The sequence below is a fragment of the Myxine glutinosa genome, chromosome 1, assembly GCF_964187855.1.
Source record: "Myxine glutinosa chromosome 1, kmMyxGlut1.1, whole genome shotgun sequence".
Classification (NCBI taxonomy): Eukaryota; Metazoa; Chordata; class Myxini; order Myxiniformes; family Myxinidae; genus Myxine; species Myxine glutinosa.
In genome coordinates, this window is record NC_136261.1 from 155,331,059 (window position 1) to 155,352,787 (window position 21,729).

Here is a 21,729-nt window from a genome sequence, read left to right on the forward strand (position 1 = left end):
CAGGAAGAGGAGGAGGGTGCAGGTGGCACCAGGTGTGAGTGCACAGGTGTGCAACAACAGGTATGAGGAACAGGTGTATGGAATAAATGGTTGTGTGGAATACATGGAGTGTTGGATATATGGAGTATTGGAATGGATGGTCGTGGAGTGAGTATGGTGGAAACTATAGAGTGGAGTGGATGGTGCGAAGGTGTGAATGGGGGAAGGATGGACCCCCATCACGGATACCCGGGGCGGGTAGTGCAAGTGTTAGGTAGAGGGTATAGGTAAATTGTGGTTGGATATTGGCATCTGTGGTGCGGGTGACAGAATGGTATTTGGATGGGTGCATTAGTGTTGTGGAAATGGCTGGGCGTGTAGCCTGTTAGTGTGTGTAGTTGGTTGGGCACTCCACCACTGTGAGGATGTCGGCCAGGTGAGGCCGCAGGTGGGCTCTGGGAGCCGGTAGAGTTGTTGTGGATGGGGCCCGAGGATCCGGAGGACGGACCCGGGTAGCCCAGTGCCAGAGGGCACCGAGGGGTGACAGAGCCAGGAGGGGCCTTCCCCAGTTAGTTAGGTTAGGGTGAGGAGCTAGGTAAGCTCGGGTGGCAACTACAGTGGTGGAGGTGTGCAGGTGGGTAGACCTGCTGGGAGAGCTACACGTCACAGCCCAGAAATTGTGCAAGGGCACCGGGAGATGAATCGGGGGAGTGAGACCCCAAATTGAGAAGCACCACAGTTTGGTCAATGGGAATTGGATTTTAGAACCCATAGTGTAAGTGGCCAATGGATTGGCAGGGAGAGACCCCGGGTAGTGTAAAGTGTGTTAAAATCATTTAGAGGATAGTTAGGATTGGAGTCTCCTCGCACCATCTACATGCACTCACCTGAGATGACGTACCTCCACACCATGCCATGTTTTGATTATTTTTTATTGTGCAGATGTTTGGATGGTGAGACGCATCATGACGTGGGTGTGACATTGTGCTTTGTGTTCCATCTCTTCCTCCTTATGAGGATTGATGATGAATTGGTGATGGCAAATTTTGGATAGTGGGATTGTGAAGACGAATTTGGTATAAGGGAAATATGGGGAAGACGTGACAGTAGTGACGAATTTGTAAAGGTGTAGATTTTGTACATATGGGGTAAGGGCAAGGGTAGTGTAGGTGACAGGGGGGGTGACGTACGGTAGGGACGAGCTTTCTCACTTCGCTCTCCGTATGCATTTCGCCCTGCATTGCCTTGTTTGATGTGTACCCTTGTGACCTTACCCCTCGCTCATTTGTCTTCCCCCTTTTATCTCCCACATGACCTGTGCGCCATTGGGCGCCGAGGGGAGCGTGCGTGAGTCGGCCATTGTGCGCCCGAAATTCCCAGAACCAGCTGTCTGCATCGATGCACCACATTATGGACCACATGCCTGTGACCGAGCACCACGTATGGACCCCATGGGTTGGGGCATGGCCCCTCTGCTGGAACCGGCCATGAAGGCCCGAAATCTTGCTGGCGGACCTTGGCCACAGGGCACCAATGCCCCACAGGTGAACCACACTAGTCGGCCCTGTGGGCCATAAATAAAGAAAATAAAAGAGACACGTTGGGTGCACTCTACTTTATTGCAAATAGGCCGCCAGCAAAGGAAAAAGACAACATCTGGAAGAAATAATAATAGCCAGCAGAGGGAGCCGAAGAGCAAGAGATCACCTGCAGGGTTAGGGGTTGTTGGTTTATTTTGATTATTCATGAACACTGATGAACAATGATGACTGTGCACCGATTGGTGCTTGAGGGTGTGTTGGTGCGTTATAGGTGCTTTCATGGTGCATTGATGCAGAGCAGACTGTCTCCCCCCCAGAAAGAACAATTACAGGTCCTGGGTTAGTTTTGTAAATAAAAGTAGCGTCAATTGTAAATTCTCATATCCACAACACTGCAACCTCCTCCTCTTAGGCACGTCCCGGGCCTATAACTTTAATTTAGTGTGACACGTAGGTGTAGTTCCCTCTACTTTTAACCTGACCCTGAGTGCGACAGTTTTAAAACATAAATAAATATGTCCCGCTGCTCCATTGCACCCTGCCTGACAGATTCACGCCCACAGCTAACCGAATTGCGGCATGGTCTTCAAACTATACACTGACGGTGGGGAGCATTATTTACAATGGCTCTGCTTTTATTTACAAAACTAACCCAGGACCTGTGATTGTTCTTTTGGGGGGGAGAGACAGTCTGCTCTGCATCAATGCACCCTGAAAGCACCCAAAACGCACCAACACACCCTCAAGCACCAATCGGTGCACAGTCATCACTGTTCATGAATAAAAATAAAAACAACAACCCCTAACCCTGCAGGTGGTCTCTTGCTCTTCGGCTCCCTCTGCTGGCTATTTGCTTTCTTCCAGATGTTGTCATTTTCTTTTGCTGGCGGCCTATTTGTATTACAATTCGCACAAAACGTGTCCATTTTTATTTTATTTATGGCCCACAGGGCCGACTAGTGTGGTTCACCTGTGGGGCATCGGTGCCCTGTGATCAAGGTCCGCCAGCAAGATCTCGGGCCTTCATGGCCGGTGCCAGCAGAGGGGCCATGCCCCAACCCACGGGGTCCATAAGTGGTGCTCGGCCACAGACATGTGGTCCATAATGTGGTGCATCGATGCAGACAGCTGGTTCTGGGAGTTCCGGGCGCACAATGGCGGACTCACGCACGCTCCCCTCGGCGCCCAGTGGCGCACAGGTCCTCATGTGGGAGACAAAGGGGGGAAAAGACAGATGAGCGAGGGGTAAGGTCACAAGGGTACACATCAATCAAGGCAATGCAAGGCGAAGTGCGTACGGAGAGCGAAGTGAGAAAGCTCGTCCCTACCGTACGTCACCCACCCTGTCACCTACTCTACCCTTGCCCTTACCCCATATTTACAAAATCTACACATTTACAAATCAGTCGCTACCGTCACGTCTTCCCCATATTTCCCCTATACCAAATTCGTCTCCACAATCCCTCTAACCAAAATTTGCCATCACCAATTCATCATCAATCCTCATAAGGAGGGAGAGATGGAACAACAAGCACAATGTCACACCTACGTCATGATGCGTCTCACAATCCAAAACATTTGCATCATAAAAATAATAAAAACAACCTGGCATGGTGTGGCGGTACGTCATTCCAGGTGAGTGGATGCAGATGGTGCGAGGAGATCTTCATCCTAACTATCCTCTAAATGACATTAACACACTTTACACTACCCGGGGTCTTTCCCTGCCAATCCATTGGCCAACTTACACTATGGGTTCTAAAAACCAATTCCCATTGACCAAACTGTGGTGCTTCTCAATTTGGGGTCTCACTCGCCCGATTCATCTCCCGGTGCCCTTGCACAATTTCCGGGCTGGGTCGTGTAGCTCTCCCAGCAGGTCTACCCACCTGCACACCTCCACCACTGCAGTTGCCACCCAAACTTACCTAGCTCCTCACCCTAACCTAACTAACTGGGGAAGGCCCCTCCTGGCTCTGTCACCCCTTGGTGCCCTCTGGCACTGGGCTACCCGGGTCCGTCCTCCGGATCCTCGGGCCCCATCCACAACAACTCTACCGGCTCCCAGAGCCCACCTGCGGCCTCACCTGGCCGACATCCTCACAGTGGTGGAGTGCCCAAACCAACTACACACACTAACAGGCTACACGCCCAGCCATTTCCACAACACTAATGCACCCATCCAAATACCATTCTTTCACCCGCACCACAGATGCCAATATCCAACCACAATTTACCTATACCCTCTACCTAACACTTACACTACCCTCCCCGGGTATTCGTGATGGGGGTCCATCCTTCCCCCATTCACACCTTCGCACCATCCACTCCACTCCATAGTTTCCACCATATTCACTCCACGACCATCCATTCCAATACTCCATGTATTCCACACTCCATGTATTCCACACTCCATGTATTCCACACTCCATGTATTCCACACTCCATGTATTTCACACAACCATTCTCCATACACCTGTTGTTGCACACCTGTGCAATCTTACCTGGTGCCACCTGCACCCTCCTTCCTTCCTGGACCATTTGGTCAGCACAATACTCATCACCATCACTCACTCAAACACTGCTCCATACACCTGTTGTTGCACACCTGTGCAATCACACCTGGTGCCACCTGCACCCTCCTTCCTTCCTGGACCATTTGGTCAACACAATACTCATCACCATCACTCACTCAAACACTGCTCCATACACCTGTCCAGTTGCACACCTGTGCAATCTCACCTGTTCCTCACACACGGCATCATCTAATCTACCTGTTGCCCTGCTAACTTAGTGCTCCCCGTCTTCCCTTTAAACTAAGCACATACCACGTCATTATCATCCACACTAATCTACCTGCGTCCCCACTACAGGTATCATTGTCACTACCTAATCTTAACGTTACCTAAGGTCTTCTTCTCTAGATCCCTACATTATATCCTAACCCTCCCGGGCTAGTTTTCACTGCCAAACCCCATAACCTAGTGCTCCTTTGCCCCCCCTTTGTGAGGGATGACGGAGTTGCCATCCCACCACATCGGGTATCTCTCACTACCAATTTTGCACACCAAATTTCAGCCAATCAAAAATTTGCCAATCATCTGCCAATCACTCTAGCATTACCAATCATCACTCTGCCAATCCTTTGCCAATCATCAAATTTTTGCTTTTTCTAATTTCGGGGCCAAAACACTATCCTCATCATCAAGTCTACTCACTTGAGCCTCTCGGTGCGCCAATTCACTTCTACAGCCCGGCTTCGCACAGCCGAGCAATGAATGCGGGTTGCTTGGTGCCAGCGGCTGGATGCGTCCGGCATTCGGTGCAGGGAAGGACACTTACCCGGGCCGAGATCCCACGCACCATCTCGGCACAGAGCCGTCCAATGGCCCGATCTCGACCTGCCAGAACGCCTCAACAAAAAGGGGTCGCCATGACGACCCTTCCTATCGGGCTGCCCGCTCCGCCTAGTGGAGCACGGACGCGGCCGTTCAAAGCGCGGCCCGGCGTGGATCGCGTACGGCGGTTCTTTAGAAACCGCCGTGGTTCGGATCCCCGCTGGTCCTCGCGGCATGCGAAGCTGCCCGGCGCGCACTGAGGGCCCGATTCGGCTATAAGTCGCTCTAACCGCTAACCCGGTTACCGTCGATGCTTCACCTGCATGCTCACACCCCGCAGCCCGTTCCTTGCTCACACATCCAGCCGTCTCCATGCTCTTGGTCATTGCACCTTCCCTGACACACCCAGGTACACTCATTCCGCTCACAGACTTGGTCACACACCTGACCACTGCACACCTTTGCACACACTCGTCGTTCGCACGCCTCACCAACACACCTCTTCGCGCCCCCTTCTCGGTCACCTCCTCTGTGACAACCACAGGTGTGCTCTCACTTGCACACCCAACCACGTGCCTCACTACTAACTCAAGTGTGCATTCCCACACACGCTCTACCATTCCAGGTGTGCATCCTTCCATTCCAGGTGTACATCCTCTCTCTCACCTGCCACAACCAACTCACGCTCCGTGTCACTCTTAGTACTCTCACCTCCACACTCGGTCGCGCACTCACCCTTACTCTCGACAGCGTACTCTGTACTCATGCACCCGTCCGTTACACACCTTTCGGGCGCATCCTCTTGCGCACACTCTCCTGTTACACCCTCCGTAACACTCACCACAGGTGTGCATTCTCCCTTACTCTCGACAGCGCACTCTTTCCTCATGCACCCATCCGTTACACAGCTTTCTCGCGCATCCTCTTGCGCACACTCTCCCGTTACTCCCTCCGTAACACTCTCCACAGGCGTGCATGCTTCCGTTACATCCCTTGTAACACTCCCTACGACGCGCTTCCATGTGCTCCCTCGCACACGCGCTACGACCAACTCACTCTTGACAGCACACTCACTCCTCGGCGCTTACTTTTTCCTCACACACCCCAGAGTCGGACATTCTCGCACACCTCCTCCTTCACACACCGTACCTGTCGCACACTTCACCAACGGCCTCTCACGAACACCCGGATCCAAATCAACCCCCAAGCCGACTGAAGCTCCCCTCACATCATATACATTTCCTCGTATATCGCCACTCACCTTGGCACCTCGTCTCCGCACCTCCTTCGCCACCTGCAAACTCTTTATTTGGTTAGCGAGCACATATTCATGATTCGAGCACAGACCTTGTACCAATTCCATCACCTCCTCCTTTATCTCCCTCTTAGTTTCCGTCCGTCTCTTCTTAATTTCACTCACCCCCTCTTCCACCTTCTCTAATTTTTCCTTCACCTCTTGTATTTCCCTGTGCGTCTCCTCTATTTCGTCCTCTACCTTAACCGTTTCTATGTGCGTCCTCACCTCCTGGTCCTTCGTCTCCATTACTTCTGTCACCTCGTCCAACCTCGTTGTCAGTCCCTCACGTACCATCTGACATTGCCTCTTCATCGCTATCAAGTCGTCTTTTAGTTCTTTTTGTGTCGCTTTTAACCCTCCCAGTACCGCAGTGTTCCTTTGTACCTGCTCCACTAACTCCGTCTGTCCCACTGTCAGCTGTTCCACCTCCTCCGTCAGGTTCTCTTTGCCCCCTTGTAACCTAGCCGTTCCATTTCTCACCTCTTTCTCCATACGCTTCTCACCTCGCTTTACCTCCTCGCGTACCCCCGAGACCTCCTCGCTTACACCTCGTCGTATCTCCTCCTTCATCTCTTTTGTAGATGCCACCCTCATCTGTTCCAATTCATCCCTCTGAGCATCCAATTTCCCTTCTAGCCCGATTTTCACCTCCTCTATCTGCTCTCCCATTTGTTTAATTTCCCGGGCGGATTGCTCCCCTATTGCCCGCAATTTGTCTTCCATCCTATCTTCTAGCCCCGTTAACCCATTTTTCACCTCTTTTATCCCGTTGTCTAACCCCTCAAATTTATTGTCTAATCCCTTAAAATTATTGTCTAACCCCTCAATTTTCTTGTCTAACCCCTCAAATTTACTGTCTATCTTCCCAATTTGGGCACTGGTACCCCTCGCTTCGTCCCTCATTACCCCCATTTGGCCCTCCAATCGCTCACCCATTTTTCTTCGCTCTCGGGTGGACTTATCACTTTGGGCATCCATTTTTGCCATCATTTGACTCATAAAGACTCGCATGTACTCTGGCATCTCTGGCTCGGCTGCCGCGACCACGGGCGCGGCTAAATTTGGCGCCGCAATAACCATGTGCGCGAGGGCGCCATTTTGTGACCCTGATACCTCCTCAACCACCTCCTCATTGTTCTCCTCCACCATTTCTTCCCTCCGGTCCTGAGTTACCCCTAACCCCTCTTCTAGCTCACCCACCTGCATCCGATCGCCTTGACTATCCATGGCGCGATTTCAAAATTCGGGTTTTTTAAAACAAAACAAATTTCAGCAGCTCGTAATTTTGAGCGCGTTAAGCGCGCTTCGGGTCCGACCCCGCTCCCGACACCAATTGTTACGGACCGCGGATAAGATGTTGGTTTGCCGAGCGGATGGCACCGCGGCCGAACAGTTACCCCGACTAACCCGATTCCTGAACGTTGGCCGGATCGCGCCACAGATATTCAATATGGAAAAGACAAAAGCGACATGGATGTGAAGAAGAAGAAGAAGACGAAAAGGTTGGAAATACTACTAAATTTATTCCTATTATTTACATGCTCAAAGTAACCAAGGAAGAAGGAAAGATAAGAAAATAATTTACAGAAGATATTAGAGACACAGTGAAAATCGCTAGCTTACCTACAGTCTTAATTAACCCAGGGACAAGACACACAGAACAAACTCACGTACACAAAAGGATGGAAAGGCAGGAGGTGGATGGCTGGAGGGAGAGGAAGGTCCAATGGGTCCTGCAGCACGATCGGCGCGTTTCGCAGCCGCCGTTCCTTCGCGGCCCTGCTCAAAACTGCCGTCCAGGCTCCAAGCTGCTGTTGTTGCTGCTGTGGCTGTTGCTGCTGCGGCTGTGTGGACGTCGTGTGCTCTTTTCAGGACTCGTCTCTCTCATCTTGTCAAAGCTCATCTGGTCCAACCACTCAAGTCAACAACTTGCACGTCTCCCTGTCCAACTACTACTCGGTTCTTGCGCGCGCGCTTTTATAGCGCCTCAGGCGATCAAGCCGCCGGCCTTCAGGACACGCCCATCGGTCAGCTCGCCTCGGCCCTGATTGGTCGGCACGGCCCTCTGGCTCCGCCCTTGATGACGATGGGCAGGCACACCCTTCTTCCCCGAGCTGAGCACATGTTCAATGGCGGCTTTGGGGCGAAATCAGCAACCCACCGCTGTAACAAACCTGGCAAACTGCCCAGTGCGGTTGGCAATGGAGACTTGGAGGGGATGTAGCTGGAAATGGAGATTTTGGGAATGGGAATGAAAGGGGATCTATCTGGTTTCACTTGGTGCAATGGAGTGTCATCTTAATGGAAGACAAGGCCTTACCCTAATACACATAATAAAGATATAACTATCAACAAAGGGGGAAATCTATGATTGGCTGACGTGATTGTTTATGACCTAATTATGGGACGCCCTTTGACCTTTATACATAACTGGAGGAAGGAGGGTCCAGAACAAAGCAATAATAATAAAAAAACACAATAAAAAAAAAACACAATCCTCATATCCACAACAATATATATATATACACATATATATATCTGTGCAGCGTCTGTCCTGTCCTGTGTTGTGTTGTGTTGTCTTGTCTTGTGTTGTCTTGTCACTAAACTACTTTCTCAAACTTTTGTGAAATCGTACCAAACTTCTGGTATGCACCTATCTCCCCCGTCGGTATGTCCTAAGGGTATTTCTTTTGAAATTCTTTCCAATTTTTTTTTTTTTTTTTTTTTTGGAATTTCTTTGAGGAATTTTTTTTTTTTCAACTTCAATTGTTTATAAAATGTGATATCACGGATATTACAAATACATTTGTGCAAAATAATTGTTTGAATTATGATTGGTGTAAACCATGACAAAACGGCAACTCGGGTGCAGTCATTTATCTATATATCTACACATCTGGGCAGTGTCTGTGTTGTCACTTAACGACTCCCTCAAACTTTTGTTTTCGTGGTTGTGAAGTGTTTTTAATAACGTTGTGGTGGTTTTGAATCACGTGGTGGTGAGGTGTTTTGAATTGCTTGGTGGTGAGGCATTTATAATTACGTGGTGGTGAGGCGTTTTTAATTATGTGGTGGTGAGGTGTTTTGAATTAGTTGGTGATGAGGTGTTTTGAATTACGTGGTGGTGAGGCATTTATAATTACGTGGTGGTGAGGTGTTTTTAATTATGTGGTGGTGAGGTGTTTTGAATTAGTTGGTGATGAGGTGTTTTGAATTACGTGGTGGTGAGGCATTTATAATTACGTGGTGGTGAGGTGTTTTTAATTATGTGGTGGTGAGGTGTTTTGAATTAGTTGGTGATGAGGTGTTTTGAATTACGTGGTGGTGAGGTGTTTTGAATTAGTTGGTGATGAGGTGTTTTGAATTACGTGGTGGTGAGGTGTTTTGAATTACTTGGTGGTGAGGTGTTTTTAAATGACATGGTGGTGAGGTGTTTTTAATTTCGTGGCTGTGAGGTGTTTTTATTACGTGTTTTATGGCTGTGAGGTGTTTTTAATTTCGTGGCTGTGAGGTGTTTTTATTACGTGTTTTATGGCTGTGAGGTGTTTTTAATTTTGTGGTGGTGAGATGTTTTTATTCCATGATTTATAGCTGTGAGGTGTTTTTATTACGTGTTTGATGGCTGTGAGGTGTTTTCAATTTCGTCGTGGTGAGGTGTTTTTAATTACGTGGTGGTGAGGTGTTTTTAATTATGTGGTGATGACGAGTTTTCAATTTCGTGGTGGTGAGGTGTTTTTAATTTCGTGGTGGTGAGGTGTTTTTAATTTCGTGGCTGTGAGGTGTTTTTATTGCGTGTTTTATGGCTGTGAGGTGTTTTCAATTTCGTCGTAGCGGTGAGGTGTTTTTAATTTCGTGGCTGTGAGGTGTTTTTATTACGTGTTTTATGGCTGTGAGGTGTTTTTAATTTCGTGGTGGTGAGGTGTTTTTAATTTCGTGGTGGTGAGGTGTTTTTATTATGTGTTTTCTGGCTGTGAGGTGTTTTAAATTACTTGGTGGTGAGGTGTTTTGAATTACTTGGTGGTGAGGTATTTTGAATTACGTGGTGGTGAGGTGTTTTGAATTACGTGGTGGTGAGGTGTTTTGATTTACGTGGTGGTGAGGTGTTTTGAATTACGTGGTGGTGAGGTGTTTTAAATTACGTGGTGAGGTGTTTTAAATTACGTGGTGGTGAGGTGTTTTGAATTACCTGGTGGTGAGGTGTTTTGAATTACGTGGTGGTGAGGTGTAATCGTCCCAAACTTCCAGTCTGCGCCTACCTCTCCACTATGTATGTGCTGAGGGGTTCTTTCTTGAAAAAAAAACATTCAACCTAAATCTTCAACCTAAATTGCCTATAAAAATGTAATATCACAAACACAACAAATACATTTGTGCAAAATAATTGTTTGTATTATGATTGATGTAAATCATGACAACACAGCAACTCAGGTACAGTCATTAGCCTCAGCTAAAATAAGCCCGTTCCTCAGTAACGACGCGCGAGCCGAGCCAAGCTAGTATATCTATCTATATACATTTTCATTTTCAGTTGCTTTTTAGTGATGTTTCAAAAAGTTAATATGTGACAAAGGCGTTGTTAATTATTTTCGTGGATGACTGGCAGCTAATACTTCAGTCACATTTGGCTCGGCGGCCGTAGGGTCTAAAACATATACGGCCACTAGCAATTATAGGGCGGCCGCAGTATTTCCACGGTCACACAATGTAGCAGTCACATATGTTTTTATTTTTCGGGTAGCCACACGGGGTATTTAGAAATTGTGGAGACCGAAAACGTGGGGGTGCCGTACGGTCTTTGATTTGATGTCGCACGGTGACCTTAGGGCGTCCCTGCGGCGGCCATAGAATTTTCAAGGCAGACGCAAGGTAGCCTCAAGGTGCCCGCAAGGCGACCGCAGGGGGCCCCTAAGGCGAACGTGTGGCCAGACGGACGGCAACGAGTGGGTATATATACCAGTTCTTTTTCATATGTATAACAGCACTTACAGTTGTCATGGCTACGGCTTGTCGAATTGCTACGGCCGACCTAGAAATGAAAAAAGTTACAACTCCGCGCTGTAATTCCACGGCGACCCCTACGGCCTGTAAAAGATAGCCATACGCCCTAGGGCCACCCTGAGGCCACCTCAGGAACTCTGCGGCCGCCGCACGTTTCTGTCAATTTAGGGGGGGTACGGCCGCCGTATCCTAGCCGTCGAGAAAATGTGACTGAGGAGTAAGGCTCTTCCATGTAAAAGTAAAATGGAAACCTTTGCAATATTTTAAAGCCACACTGACCTGAGCAAATTCTGCATTGGCTCAATTGGCTCAGCTTCCGTATTATATTCTGGTGGTTGTCGGTGTAAATCCTGACAAATCCTGACACAGTGGGAAACGCATGAGCAAACTGCCCAGTGTATTTCAGTGCCAGAGAAGCTGTTTTGGCAGCAACGTCCAAATTGGGGCAGACCATTAATGACGATGATGAAACAAAGAATAAATTTATAGACCCTTATGATATCGACAGATAAAATAGTCCAGAAGCCTGATGCAATATTATGTGTTCTGGAATTGTTAGTACATTCGCCTGAGGAGAGGGTATTGCGTTTGAGTCCGTTTGTCTGTTTGTTTGTCCGCACAGAATAAATATGATTTTCTCTGCAACCGTTGGTCTGATTGACACTAAATTTTCACCATAGATGCAACTCCACCTGTAGAATTTTTAATGATAATTATGACGTAATAGGTGACGTGGTTCGGCCGCCATCTTGGAAAAACCGAAAAACGTTGCACCTCTACATCTCCAAAAGCGCCAAACAGAAAAAATTGAGACATGGCTCATTGTAAAGAACTCTCCATGGGGAATAAAATATGTTAATGATGATGTCATAGGTGTCTCCATTATGACGTCATAATACGACAAGTACAAAACTTCATCTGATCAAGATGAAATTTATTGAGCGTCATCTAGGGATAAATTGGTGGAGAAAAAAAAAGATGACGTCATCGGTCACGTGGTTCGGCCGCCATATTTGTTTTAACACAAAAGCCTTAAAAACCACTGAAAATACATCCTGGCGAGGGTTTGCAATCTCTAATTGCTCTTTCTAGTTTGCCTTGTAATTAGTTATTGTCAGAGGTATATTCAATCTGATACAAATTGATATATAGCTTATTTTTAATGCTCTTTGTGCAACAGAAAAATATATAACTTGCTAATCACGAACATGTCAAAATTCTTAAGTATGTGTAAGTATTGTATAATTGGGTGCACTTACCACTTGCTTCTGCTTGAGAGGTTTTGCAGAGTATGTGCCATCTCCATGCTACACAGACAAACCACAGGACAGCCATCATTCAAAAAGACAAGACAATGCCTTATGTACTTATTTGCAGTTAACCAGGAAGTACTGCTGCAAAGTCAGTTCCAAAAGCCTAATTTCCAATTTGAGAATTGTGTTCCAAATTTTTTTTCCAAATTAAAGTTCTCATTGAAAGATTTAAACATCATTATTATTTAACTTCCCAAGTGCTCAGCCTTCAACCCAATGATTAGCTTCTGTTCCCAAAAGGAATGGGAGAGAGTATTGTAACTGGCACAGGTGTCATTTGTGCGTGTGTGCGTGTGTGCGTGTGTATCAGTGAGTGAGTCCGCACACAGACCAACTTTAATATAGCGCTACTGCATGGCCTACTTTAATATTCGCCCCAAGTGGCATCAAACAGTTCAACAAAGTTGCCGAGTGTAACTACAGTATAAGCTTATTTTGTACTCTGAATGTGGATTAGGTCAAAGTTATCCATGTCATGCTCCTCAGTGTGTGTTTGCCCGCACCGCCCATATAGTGAGTTGTGTCAATAAGTCTACGGGCTCATACTAGTGCACCCAATTGGCCTTTGGCACAGTTTGACAAAGTTGTCTAATATAACCATGACATTATATTGTCCTATTTAACCAAAACTATATTTTTTACTTTGTGGATTATGATAAATTTAGAGATGAATAATCATATGTTTTTAGCCGCGTCGCAAGACGCTGGTCATAGAGTGCCCTCTGCTGTTGTTCTTCTTCTTGTTCTTCTTCTTCTTGTTGTTGTTCTTGCAGAGAAGACAAAACCTCAAAGCTCCACCCATTCTGGGAACCATAGCTCCACCCATTTTGGGAGAGGCTTCATATAAACAAATATCCACCATTTTATTAACTCGCATAGCTTTGAGGCCTGTTTTGTAGGCCCGTGGTGTCTTCCTCTCTCACACAGTTTTATTTCAAATCAAATTCGATATATCATTTCATTTTTCACAGTCGCTAACATAGTTTTAGACTCGGTTGAAAAAAAACGGGAAGAAAATCCGATGAAAGTTGTCCTTTATAGAACGAAATGAATTCTCAAAGGCCTGTAACTTCAAGTCCATTGAGATTTTTTTTTTTTTAATCGCGGCATGGTCAGTCATACACCGCCCGAAATAACAGACGGGAAAATGCCGAGATATATATATTTTGTTTAAATCGCGGCATGGTCAGTCATACACCGCCCGAAATAACAGACGGGAAAATGCCGAGATATATTAAAAATTCGTCCATTTGATGACAATCGTCACGATGAAATATTTAATTTATACGTCGTCACAATAATGTGGAGAGAGGAGCATAGCTTCGTTCACGTGTCGCCACCACTGAACTATAACACTACGTGGAACGGACAGTCTGCGAACACACACACAAAAGGCCCATAGGCAGTGAGTTTTACATGAAGCCACGGGATCGCAATGCATTATGGGATTTAGTCACGCAAAAAGCGTATTGCTTTTGTATCGCTGTGATTGAACGACGTACACATCTTGCAAGATTTATATAGAGATTTCTTTCATAATTGCACATTTGTTCTTAGTTGTTTCACTTCGGTGACATGATACTAGAGTAAAACAGAATGCCATCCTGTTCTGCAATCAACTGCACGAATCGAGATGTTCGTGAAAATCGCGAGAAAGGGTTGACATTTCACAGGTAAGGAAACGCCAATTTTTTTCCATTTTTTTCCCTTGTCACCCTTTTGTCACTTACATGTAATCACTTTTTTTTTCAGGTTTCCACGATGCAACCCAGATCGGTTGAGGCAATGGCTGATAAACATGCGGAGGGACAGATGGATGCCAACAGCCAGGTCTGTGCTATGCTCCAAGCACTTCACAGCACAAAGCTTCCACACGTTTGGACTGCGTGTAAAGCTCCGTGATTCTGCTGTGCCAACAATATTTGACCTCCCTCGTCATCTCCAAAAGGTATGTTGTATTCACATCTGTACATTTAAATCCAAGTTGCTCTGAGTGTACACTGTTCTATTATTAATAATTATATCAAACTTAGACTAAGAAATACAGGTAGAGTACATTGTGACATGTACAGTATATATGTCACATGTGATTCCATCTTTGATATTGTGTGTCTTGATCAGGTTTTGAGGTACTAAGACAATCCTTCACATCAGAAATAATTGATGCAATTGGTGAGGTGTAAAACAAAATTAAATTTCATAATGAATTTTAGTAACACTTTGGAATAAAGCCATTGTTTAAGGGATGACAATTTTCACCAAAAGAGGCACCTGTCATTAGACGGCTGCAATAAAATAGTTTTAAAGAATTTATCTTTATATCTGATGACATTGTCTATTTGATTGTCTTAGTCTCTTAGACAACTAATGTATTGAAAGAGATCACATTTTGGGAACATTTATGTTACCTGCTAATGCACACTGGCAGAAATTCTGATTTTGTTTGTGTGCACACAAATGGGCAACCAATGTAAGACCTTCTGGTACTTTGTGATTAAAATACTAATTTATGAAATTTACTAGTTCCTATAGTGATTACAGCAATTTTAATTATTAGCTTCTGCAATGTACATCACTGTTTGCATGGAATTACCCTTTGAAATTTTGTTTTTTGTTTTTTGTTTCAGAAAGTGAACAACCGGAAATGCCCAGCAGTCCGCATTTCTACACCACCTTTAAGGGAACCAGATCTTCATTCTTGCCCATTGCCACAGCAAAATGCCCCTGTTGACCCGCTGGCTGAGCACAATTATGCTACAATGGACTCTCCGAGGAAATTGAAGCACAAGTTAGATAAGTCCATAGAGAGACTGGAAATATGTCAAAAGAAAATGAAAGTAGTGCATCAACGAACACGCCGTTTTAAGCGGAAGGTAGAGACCCTGAGAGGTGTCATCAATGAGCTACGGAATGAAAACCTGATTTCCACCAATTGCGCGGACTTGCTTGATGGCACCATTGATGGCATACCTAAAGATTTGATGACAAGAATCGTTGAATGCAAAAAGGGAAAGGGATCATCTGCTTATCCTGAGGAGCTGAAGTCCTTTGCACTCACACTACAATTCTACTCGGCAAAGGCTTATGAATATGTCAGAAAAACTTTTGACTTGAGCATACCCCACCCACGCCAACTTCGGAGATGGTACAGTAGGATTGATGGTGATCCAGGTTTCACGAAACAGGCATTCTCCTCACTAGCAGGAAAAGTGACCAGAAACAGAGAAACTGGAAAGGAGACTATCATCGCCTTGATGTTGGACGAGATGTCTATTCACAAGCATGTGGAATTTGCTGAAGGCAAATATCATGGCTATGTAGATGTTGGAAATGGTGCAACAGATGATGCCACCCCATTAGCTAAAGATGCCCTTGTTCTCATGGCAGTCTCAGTGAATGAATCTTGGAAAATACCATTAGCATATTTCCTCATAGATGGAATGACGGGAGCAGAAAGGGCAAATTTGGTTCTGGAATGTCTGTTGCGACTGAATAACATTGGTGTACGTGCTGTGTCATTAACGTGCGATGGGCCATCCTGCCATATTGCAATGATGAAGGTACTAGGAGCAAACGTGAACATCAATGGAATGGATCCTTCATTTCCACACCCAGCTGACCCTTCCGTGCGCGTATATGTGATACTTGACGTCTGCCATATGCTGAAACTACTTCGCAATTCATTTGCAGATGGTGGGATTTTTAGAACGCAGGATGGTCAAAGTGTGAAATGGACATACATTGAAGAGCTTCACAAACTTCAAGGATCTGAAGGACTCCGACTTGGGAACAAGGTAAAAAATGCCCACATTCAGTGGAGAACGCAGAAAATGAAAGTGAACCTGGCAGCACAAATATTCAGTGCCAGTGTTGCTGATGCTCTGCAATATTGCGAAGAAAAACTTCAACTTCCACAATTCCAGGGCTGCAGTGCAACTATAGAGTTTCTTCGGCATGTTGATTCAGCCTTCGATGCTTTAAACAGCAGAAATCCGTTTGGAAGGGGGCTGAAAGCACCATTGAAAGGGGACAACCATGCATCCATTCAACAACGATTGCATGATGCTGAAGTCTTCCTTCTCGGTCTCAAAGATGGATCTGGTAGGAAAATGTGTGAAGGACCAAGAAAGACTGGTTTTGTTGGCTTCGTTGTTAGCATCAGAAGCATTTTAAACATGTATCAAGAACTTGTCGCACCAACCGATGCCCCACTCAAATACCTACTAACGTATAAATTCTCTCAGGATCACATTGAATTGTTCTTTTCCGCCCTCAGAGCACGTGGAGGATTCAACAACAACCCCACTGCAAGACAGTTCAAAGCTGCATACAAACGCCTGTTGATGAGACATCACATAAAAAATGGCACTGGGAACTGTATTCTTCGTGATGACACAGCCATTCTTCACACTGAGAGCGTCAATGATGTCACAACTATGAACATTACTCGAAAGTATGATCTCATTCCCAGACAACCCAGCAAGACAGATCATGACTACAGTGACATGCCACATATTGAGCCCTTATCAGAATATAAGGATGCGGCTGTCAACTACATCAGTGGATACATTGTGAAATCTCTTAGGCTGCATATGGACTGTATGGAATGTGCCAATGCAATGTCATCTTCTGATGGCAATGCTCATGACTTTGTCACCATGAAAGATCGCGGGAGGCTGCAGAGGCCATCAGCTAGCGTAGTATCTGTATGTAGAGAAACAGAGAAATGTTTCCAGCGACTTCTAAGAATAACTCAAGGAAAGCTTCCTCAAGGCCGTGGAGTGACATCTGCTATCTCTTCCTCAGTTCTGGAGAACACAAGCCACATGAACTTATTTCCTCAGTTGCACCGTCACCAGTTTGATACTACAATTGACAACAACCACATTCACAGCCTGATCAAGAAAATTGCATCACGGTATGGACAGATCAAGCTCTACCACTTAGGAAGGGTAAAAACAGATGCTGCTACCGGGCCCAAAGTAAGGAAGCTCCTAGCCAAAACAATTTTGTTTCGTCATCAGTAGACATGGACTTTATATTATGTAGAAAATGATAATAAATTGGATTTTTTTTTTTATTAGCATACAACATCCAGATATTTCAAAGACATGTATGATCTTAATGATAGTGAAAATTATTGTCACTGGTAATTTTTTTAATAGTATGAAGCTTTGACACTTGACTGTGTACAGTAATTTGCCTTGTTATTTGTATAACTACAGTTGAAAGTTCTTGCCTCACTCTCATCAGCTCATTTCTGAAATGCAACATATTTGTTACTGTATACACTGTACAGAAAATGTTCATGTACCTATCATGGACATTTATGCATGTTTACTCACTATTATATCTATGTATGTGTACATGTATGAAGTATATGATGCAATTTAAGCGCTTTGTTGTGCTACACTTCCTTTAATTTTTTTTGACATGTTTATTGTAATTTGCTTTGTGTGTGAATTATGGACAGTATGCCACAAAATTACCTAAACTCGACCTTGATAGCCATGTTTTGCCTTGTATTTTGTGCAAGTACAGTGTACATTACAGTATTAGTCATGTGTGTAACATTGATAATCATGGATTCAATATTTTTAGTACGTTCTTGCGATGAAAATAATGGCAAAATTTATCTTGGAAAACTTACACCTACCCACAAAGGCTATGGGGGCATTCATTTTTCTGGGTGCATACGATAGGGGGCGCCATACATGTCGGTGGCTTCAGCGGATCACGGGCACCGTCCGTTCCACGTAGTGTTATAGTTCAGTGGTCGCCACACACGGGAAATTGCCGAGATATTTTTTTTTAAATCGCGGCATGGTCAGTCATACACCGCCTGAAATAACAGACGGGGAAATGCCGAGATATATTAAAAATTTGTCCATTTGATGACAATCGTCACGATAAAATATTTAATTTATACGTCGTCACAATAATGTGGAGAGAGGAGCTTCGTTCTTCGTTCACGCGAAGAGTGTGGTGAGGTGGCCGTGCACACCTTACGTGCACCCTCTGTGCACACCTTACATTTGAATGTAGCTGCCACACTGGTAAATGACCCTCTCAGACCACCACATTCCCGATGAACCCACCCAGCGCACATTGTACACTGAATGGAGTTCACTCCGACACCCTTCCTGCACACAGTACACGGCCACCTCCCAGTTGTTTCCACCTCACCACACGCTTTACGTTCTTCGTTTACGCGTTCATAGCTTCGTTCACGTGTCGCCACACACGGGAAATTGCCGAGATATATATTTTTTAAATCGCGGCATGGTCAGTCATACACCGCCTGAAATAACAGACGGGAAAATGCCGAGATATATTAAAAATTCGTTGCCACACACGGGAAATTGCCGAGATATATTTTCACTTTGCACAAAAATAACATCAAGTAATCGAATCAATAGGAATGTCCTGTGCCTATAACATCGACGTTATAGGCACAGCTGCATCTAGGCATTGTGTAACATCGACGCGGCTTTTGTTTTAATTAAAACTTTTTGTACTTGTTATCATTTGTGTGGTCTCCTCACCCAGTGTCTGTGTCCTCATGTTGTTGTTGTCAAGTGGAGGTGGTGTACTCTAATTGTTTCTATTCCTTGTAAAGAAGATCTGTGTGCATGTGATAGGTATTTTGTGAATTCACGTATGAATTAATTATTAATAATGATTAGACCAATGTATTTTGCATGACATACATAGGTGTGGGAATTTATTGGGTGACTTGTTAGCCTCACAAGTTCGAAAGGAATGAAAAAGCTCTTCAACAGTGATGTGTCAGTTTGTGAAAGGTGATCGAGTCCGTATTGGTTCTCAGAACAACTGCAATCTATATACACCAGATTATCTACATACATTGTTAAATGCAAAGCCTTATTTATCATGTATACCTTTAACTATGTCGTGATGCTATTTGTAAGTTGTTCCAAGTGTACAAAGATATCGCTGAGCAAGTGCGTTACCTTTTCGAATGTTGCCATGAGCACGTGTGAATGGCCAGTGTCATCTACAAAATAAAGTAATGAGCCATGTGAGAATTGCCATCATAATTCATTCGTTACAAATATAAAAACACAACGTCACAATTTACATAATAGATATTTTGAATTTACAATGGAACACAGCGACTATGAGGTCTAATGGGCTTCAATAGTGGCTTCTAATCAAGGATTTATGTTTTCTATACAAGATCGAGGCTCGTGTAAGAGCTAGCATTAATGACAAAAAACAAAAGGACACATAAGACAAAATAAAGAGAGCGGGAGACAAGATAGGGAGAGAGGGGGAAGCACACAATACAACATTTGAGAGCAGGGACATCGGGCGATCGGTGGGAGGTAGAGGGCTTGGGGGGAGGAGGCGTGGGAAGGGGGGTGGGGGGTGGGAGAGGTGAAAAAACACATGGACACAGCTAGGACTTCCAGGAAAGAAGTTGGTATGTCAAAAAAGTGGATCTGGGGTGAATTAACGGGAGTAGAAAAGATCAAGGTTTTGGATGGAGGAAGATAAGAGATTGTAGTGAACAGCTGTTTTAAAGACCTGGAGGGAGGAGTGAGATTGAAGAGAGTGAGGGAGTTTGTTATCAAGCAATGAAAAAGCAAACAATTGCCTGAACAATTTACAGTGCATTCAGAAAGTAATCAGACCCCTTCACTTTTTTCACATTTTGTTATGTTGCAGCCTTGTGCTGAAATCGTTTAAATTCATTTTTTCCCTCATCAATGTGCAGTCACGTGAAAAAGTAAGTACACCCCATGTAAAGTTTTGACTTTTTAAACATATTTCAACATACAGCTATTTGATCTTCATTTCAACAATATTGATAGATAAAGGTGATATATTATAACAAATATCATGAAACATTTACATTTTGTAGGCCATTGTATAATTTAAATAAACATACATGCAAATTTCGTGTGTGGAAAAAGTAAGTACACCCCTACATTTATCACTACTTCAAATACCTAAAATTAGAATCAGGTGCACCAGCTCAGGTGCATATGATTAGAACATCGTTAGAGAGGATCTTGGAGGAACCTGTCTTATTTAAACCTCAGACATTTAGTTTGGTTTGCTCTTTGTTGTTGACGTGTGCGGCGTCACCATGCCTAGATCAAAAGAGCTCTCTGAGGCCTTCAGAAAGAAGGTTATATATGCCTACGAGTCTGGGAAGGGATTTTAAAAGATCTCCAAACAATTAGAAATCAATCATTCGACTGTCCGGAAGAGCATCTACATGTGGAGAAGATTCCAAATAATTGCCAACTTGTTCAGGCCAGGCCGCCCCAGCAAGTTCAGCCCGAGAGCAGACCGCAAGATGCTGAAAGAAGTCTCTAAGAACCCCAGAATGTCATCATGGGACCTGCATGTAGCTGTTGCCACTGTTGATGTCAAAGTGCATGAGTCTACCATTAGAAAGAGGCTGCACAAATTTGATCTACATGGGAGATCTGCCAGGAGGAAACCTTTGCTGTCCAGAAAGAACATCAGGGCAAGACTAAAGTTTGCCAATGAACACCTAGGCAAAGACCAGCACTTCTGGAACAATGTGCTCTGGACAGATGAGTCAAAGGTAGAGCTATTTGGCCACAGTACCAGAAGACATGTTTGGCGAAAACCAAAGACGGCATTTGACCACAAGAACCTGATACCAACTGTAAAGCATGGTGGTGGAAATATTATGGTTTGGGGCAGCTTTGCTGCATCAGGGCCTGGGCAGCTCACCATCATAGAATCCACTATGAATTCTTCATTGTACCAGAGGGTGCTTGAGGATAATGTGAGGCCATCTGTCAGAAAGTTGAAGGTCAAACGAAGGTGGACCTTGCAAAATGACAATGACCCTATACATACCAGTAAATCCACCAAGGAATGGCTGAAAAGAAAGAAATGGAGGGTTCTGGAATGGCCAAGTCAAAGCATGGATCTTAATCCCATCGAGATGTTGTGGGGGGATTTTAAACGAGCTGTGCATGCAAGAAACCGCTCAAACATCGCACAGCTGAAAGAATTCTGCATGGAGGAGTGGGCAAAAATTTCTCCCAGCCGATGTCAGAGACTGGTAGACAGTTATAAGAAACGCCTACTTGAGGTTGTTTCTGCCAATCGGGCAATACCACCTCTTAGAGCCAAGGGTGTACTTACTTTTTCCACATGTGATATTTGCATTTATGTTTATTTAAATTATACAATGGACTACAAAATGTAAATGTTTCATGATATTTGTTATATTATATCACCTTTATATATCA

At 44.9% G+C, this 21,729-nt stretch overlaps 1 protein-coding gene across 1 annotated transcript in view; it reads right to left on the reverse strand.

Moving 5' to 3' along the window:
* Positions 1 to 21,729, reverse strand: part of LOC137419272 (E3 ubiquitin ligase RNF157-like) — a 130,700-nt gene that overhangs the window by 45,442 nt on the left and 63,529 nt on the right. The window contains exons 9-10 of the mRNA XM_068105397.2: positions 19,441 to 19,484; positions 12,413 to 12,460 (exon numbers count right to left, since the gene is read on the reverse strand). Coding sequence (XP_067961498.2) covers positions 12,413 to 12,460; positions 19,441 to 19,484 — 92 coding nt within the window. The remainder of the gene's footprint in view (positions 1 to 12,412; positions 12,461 to 19,440; positions 19,485 to 21,729) is intronic.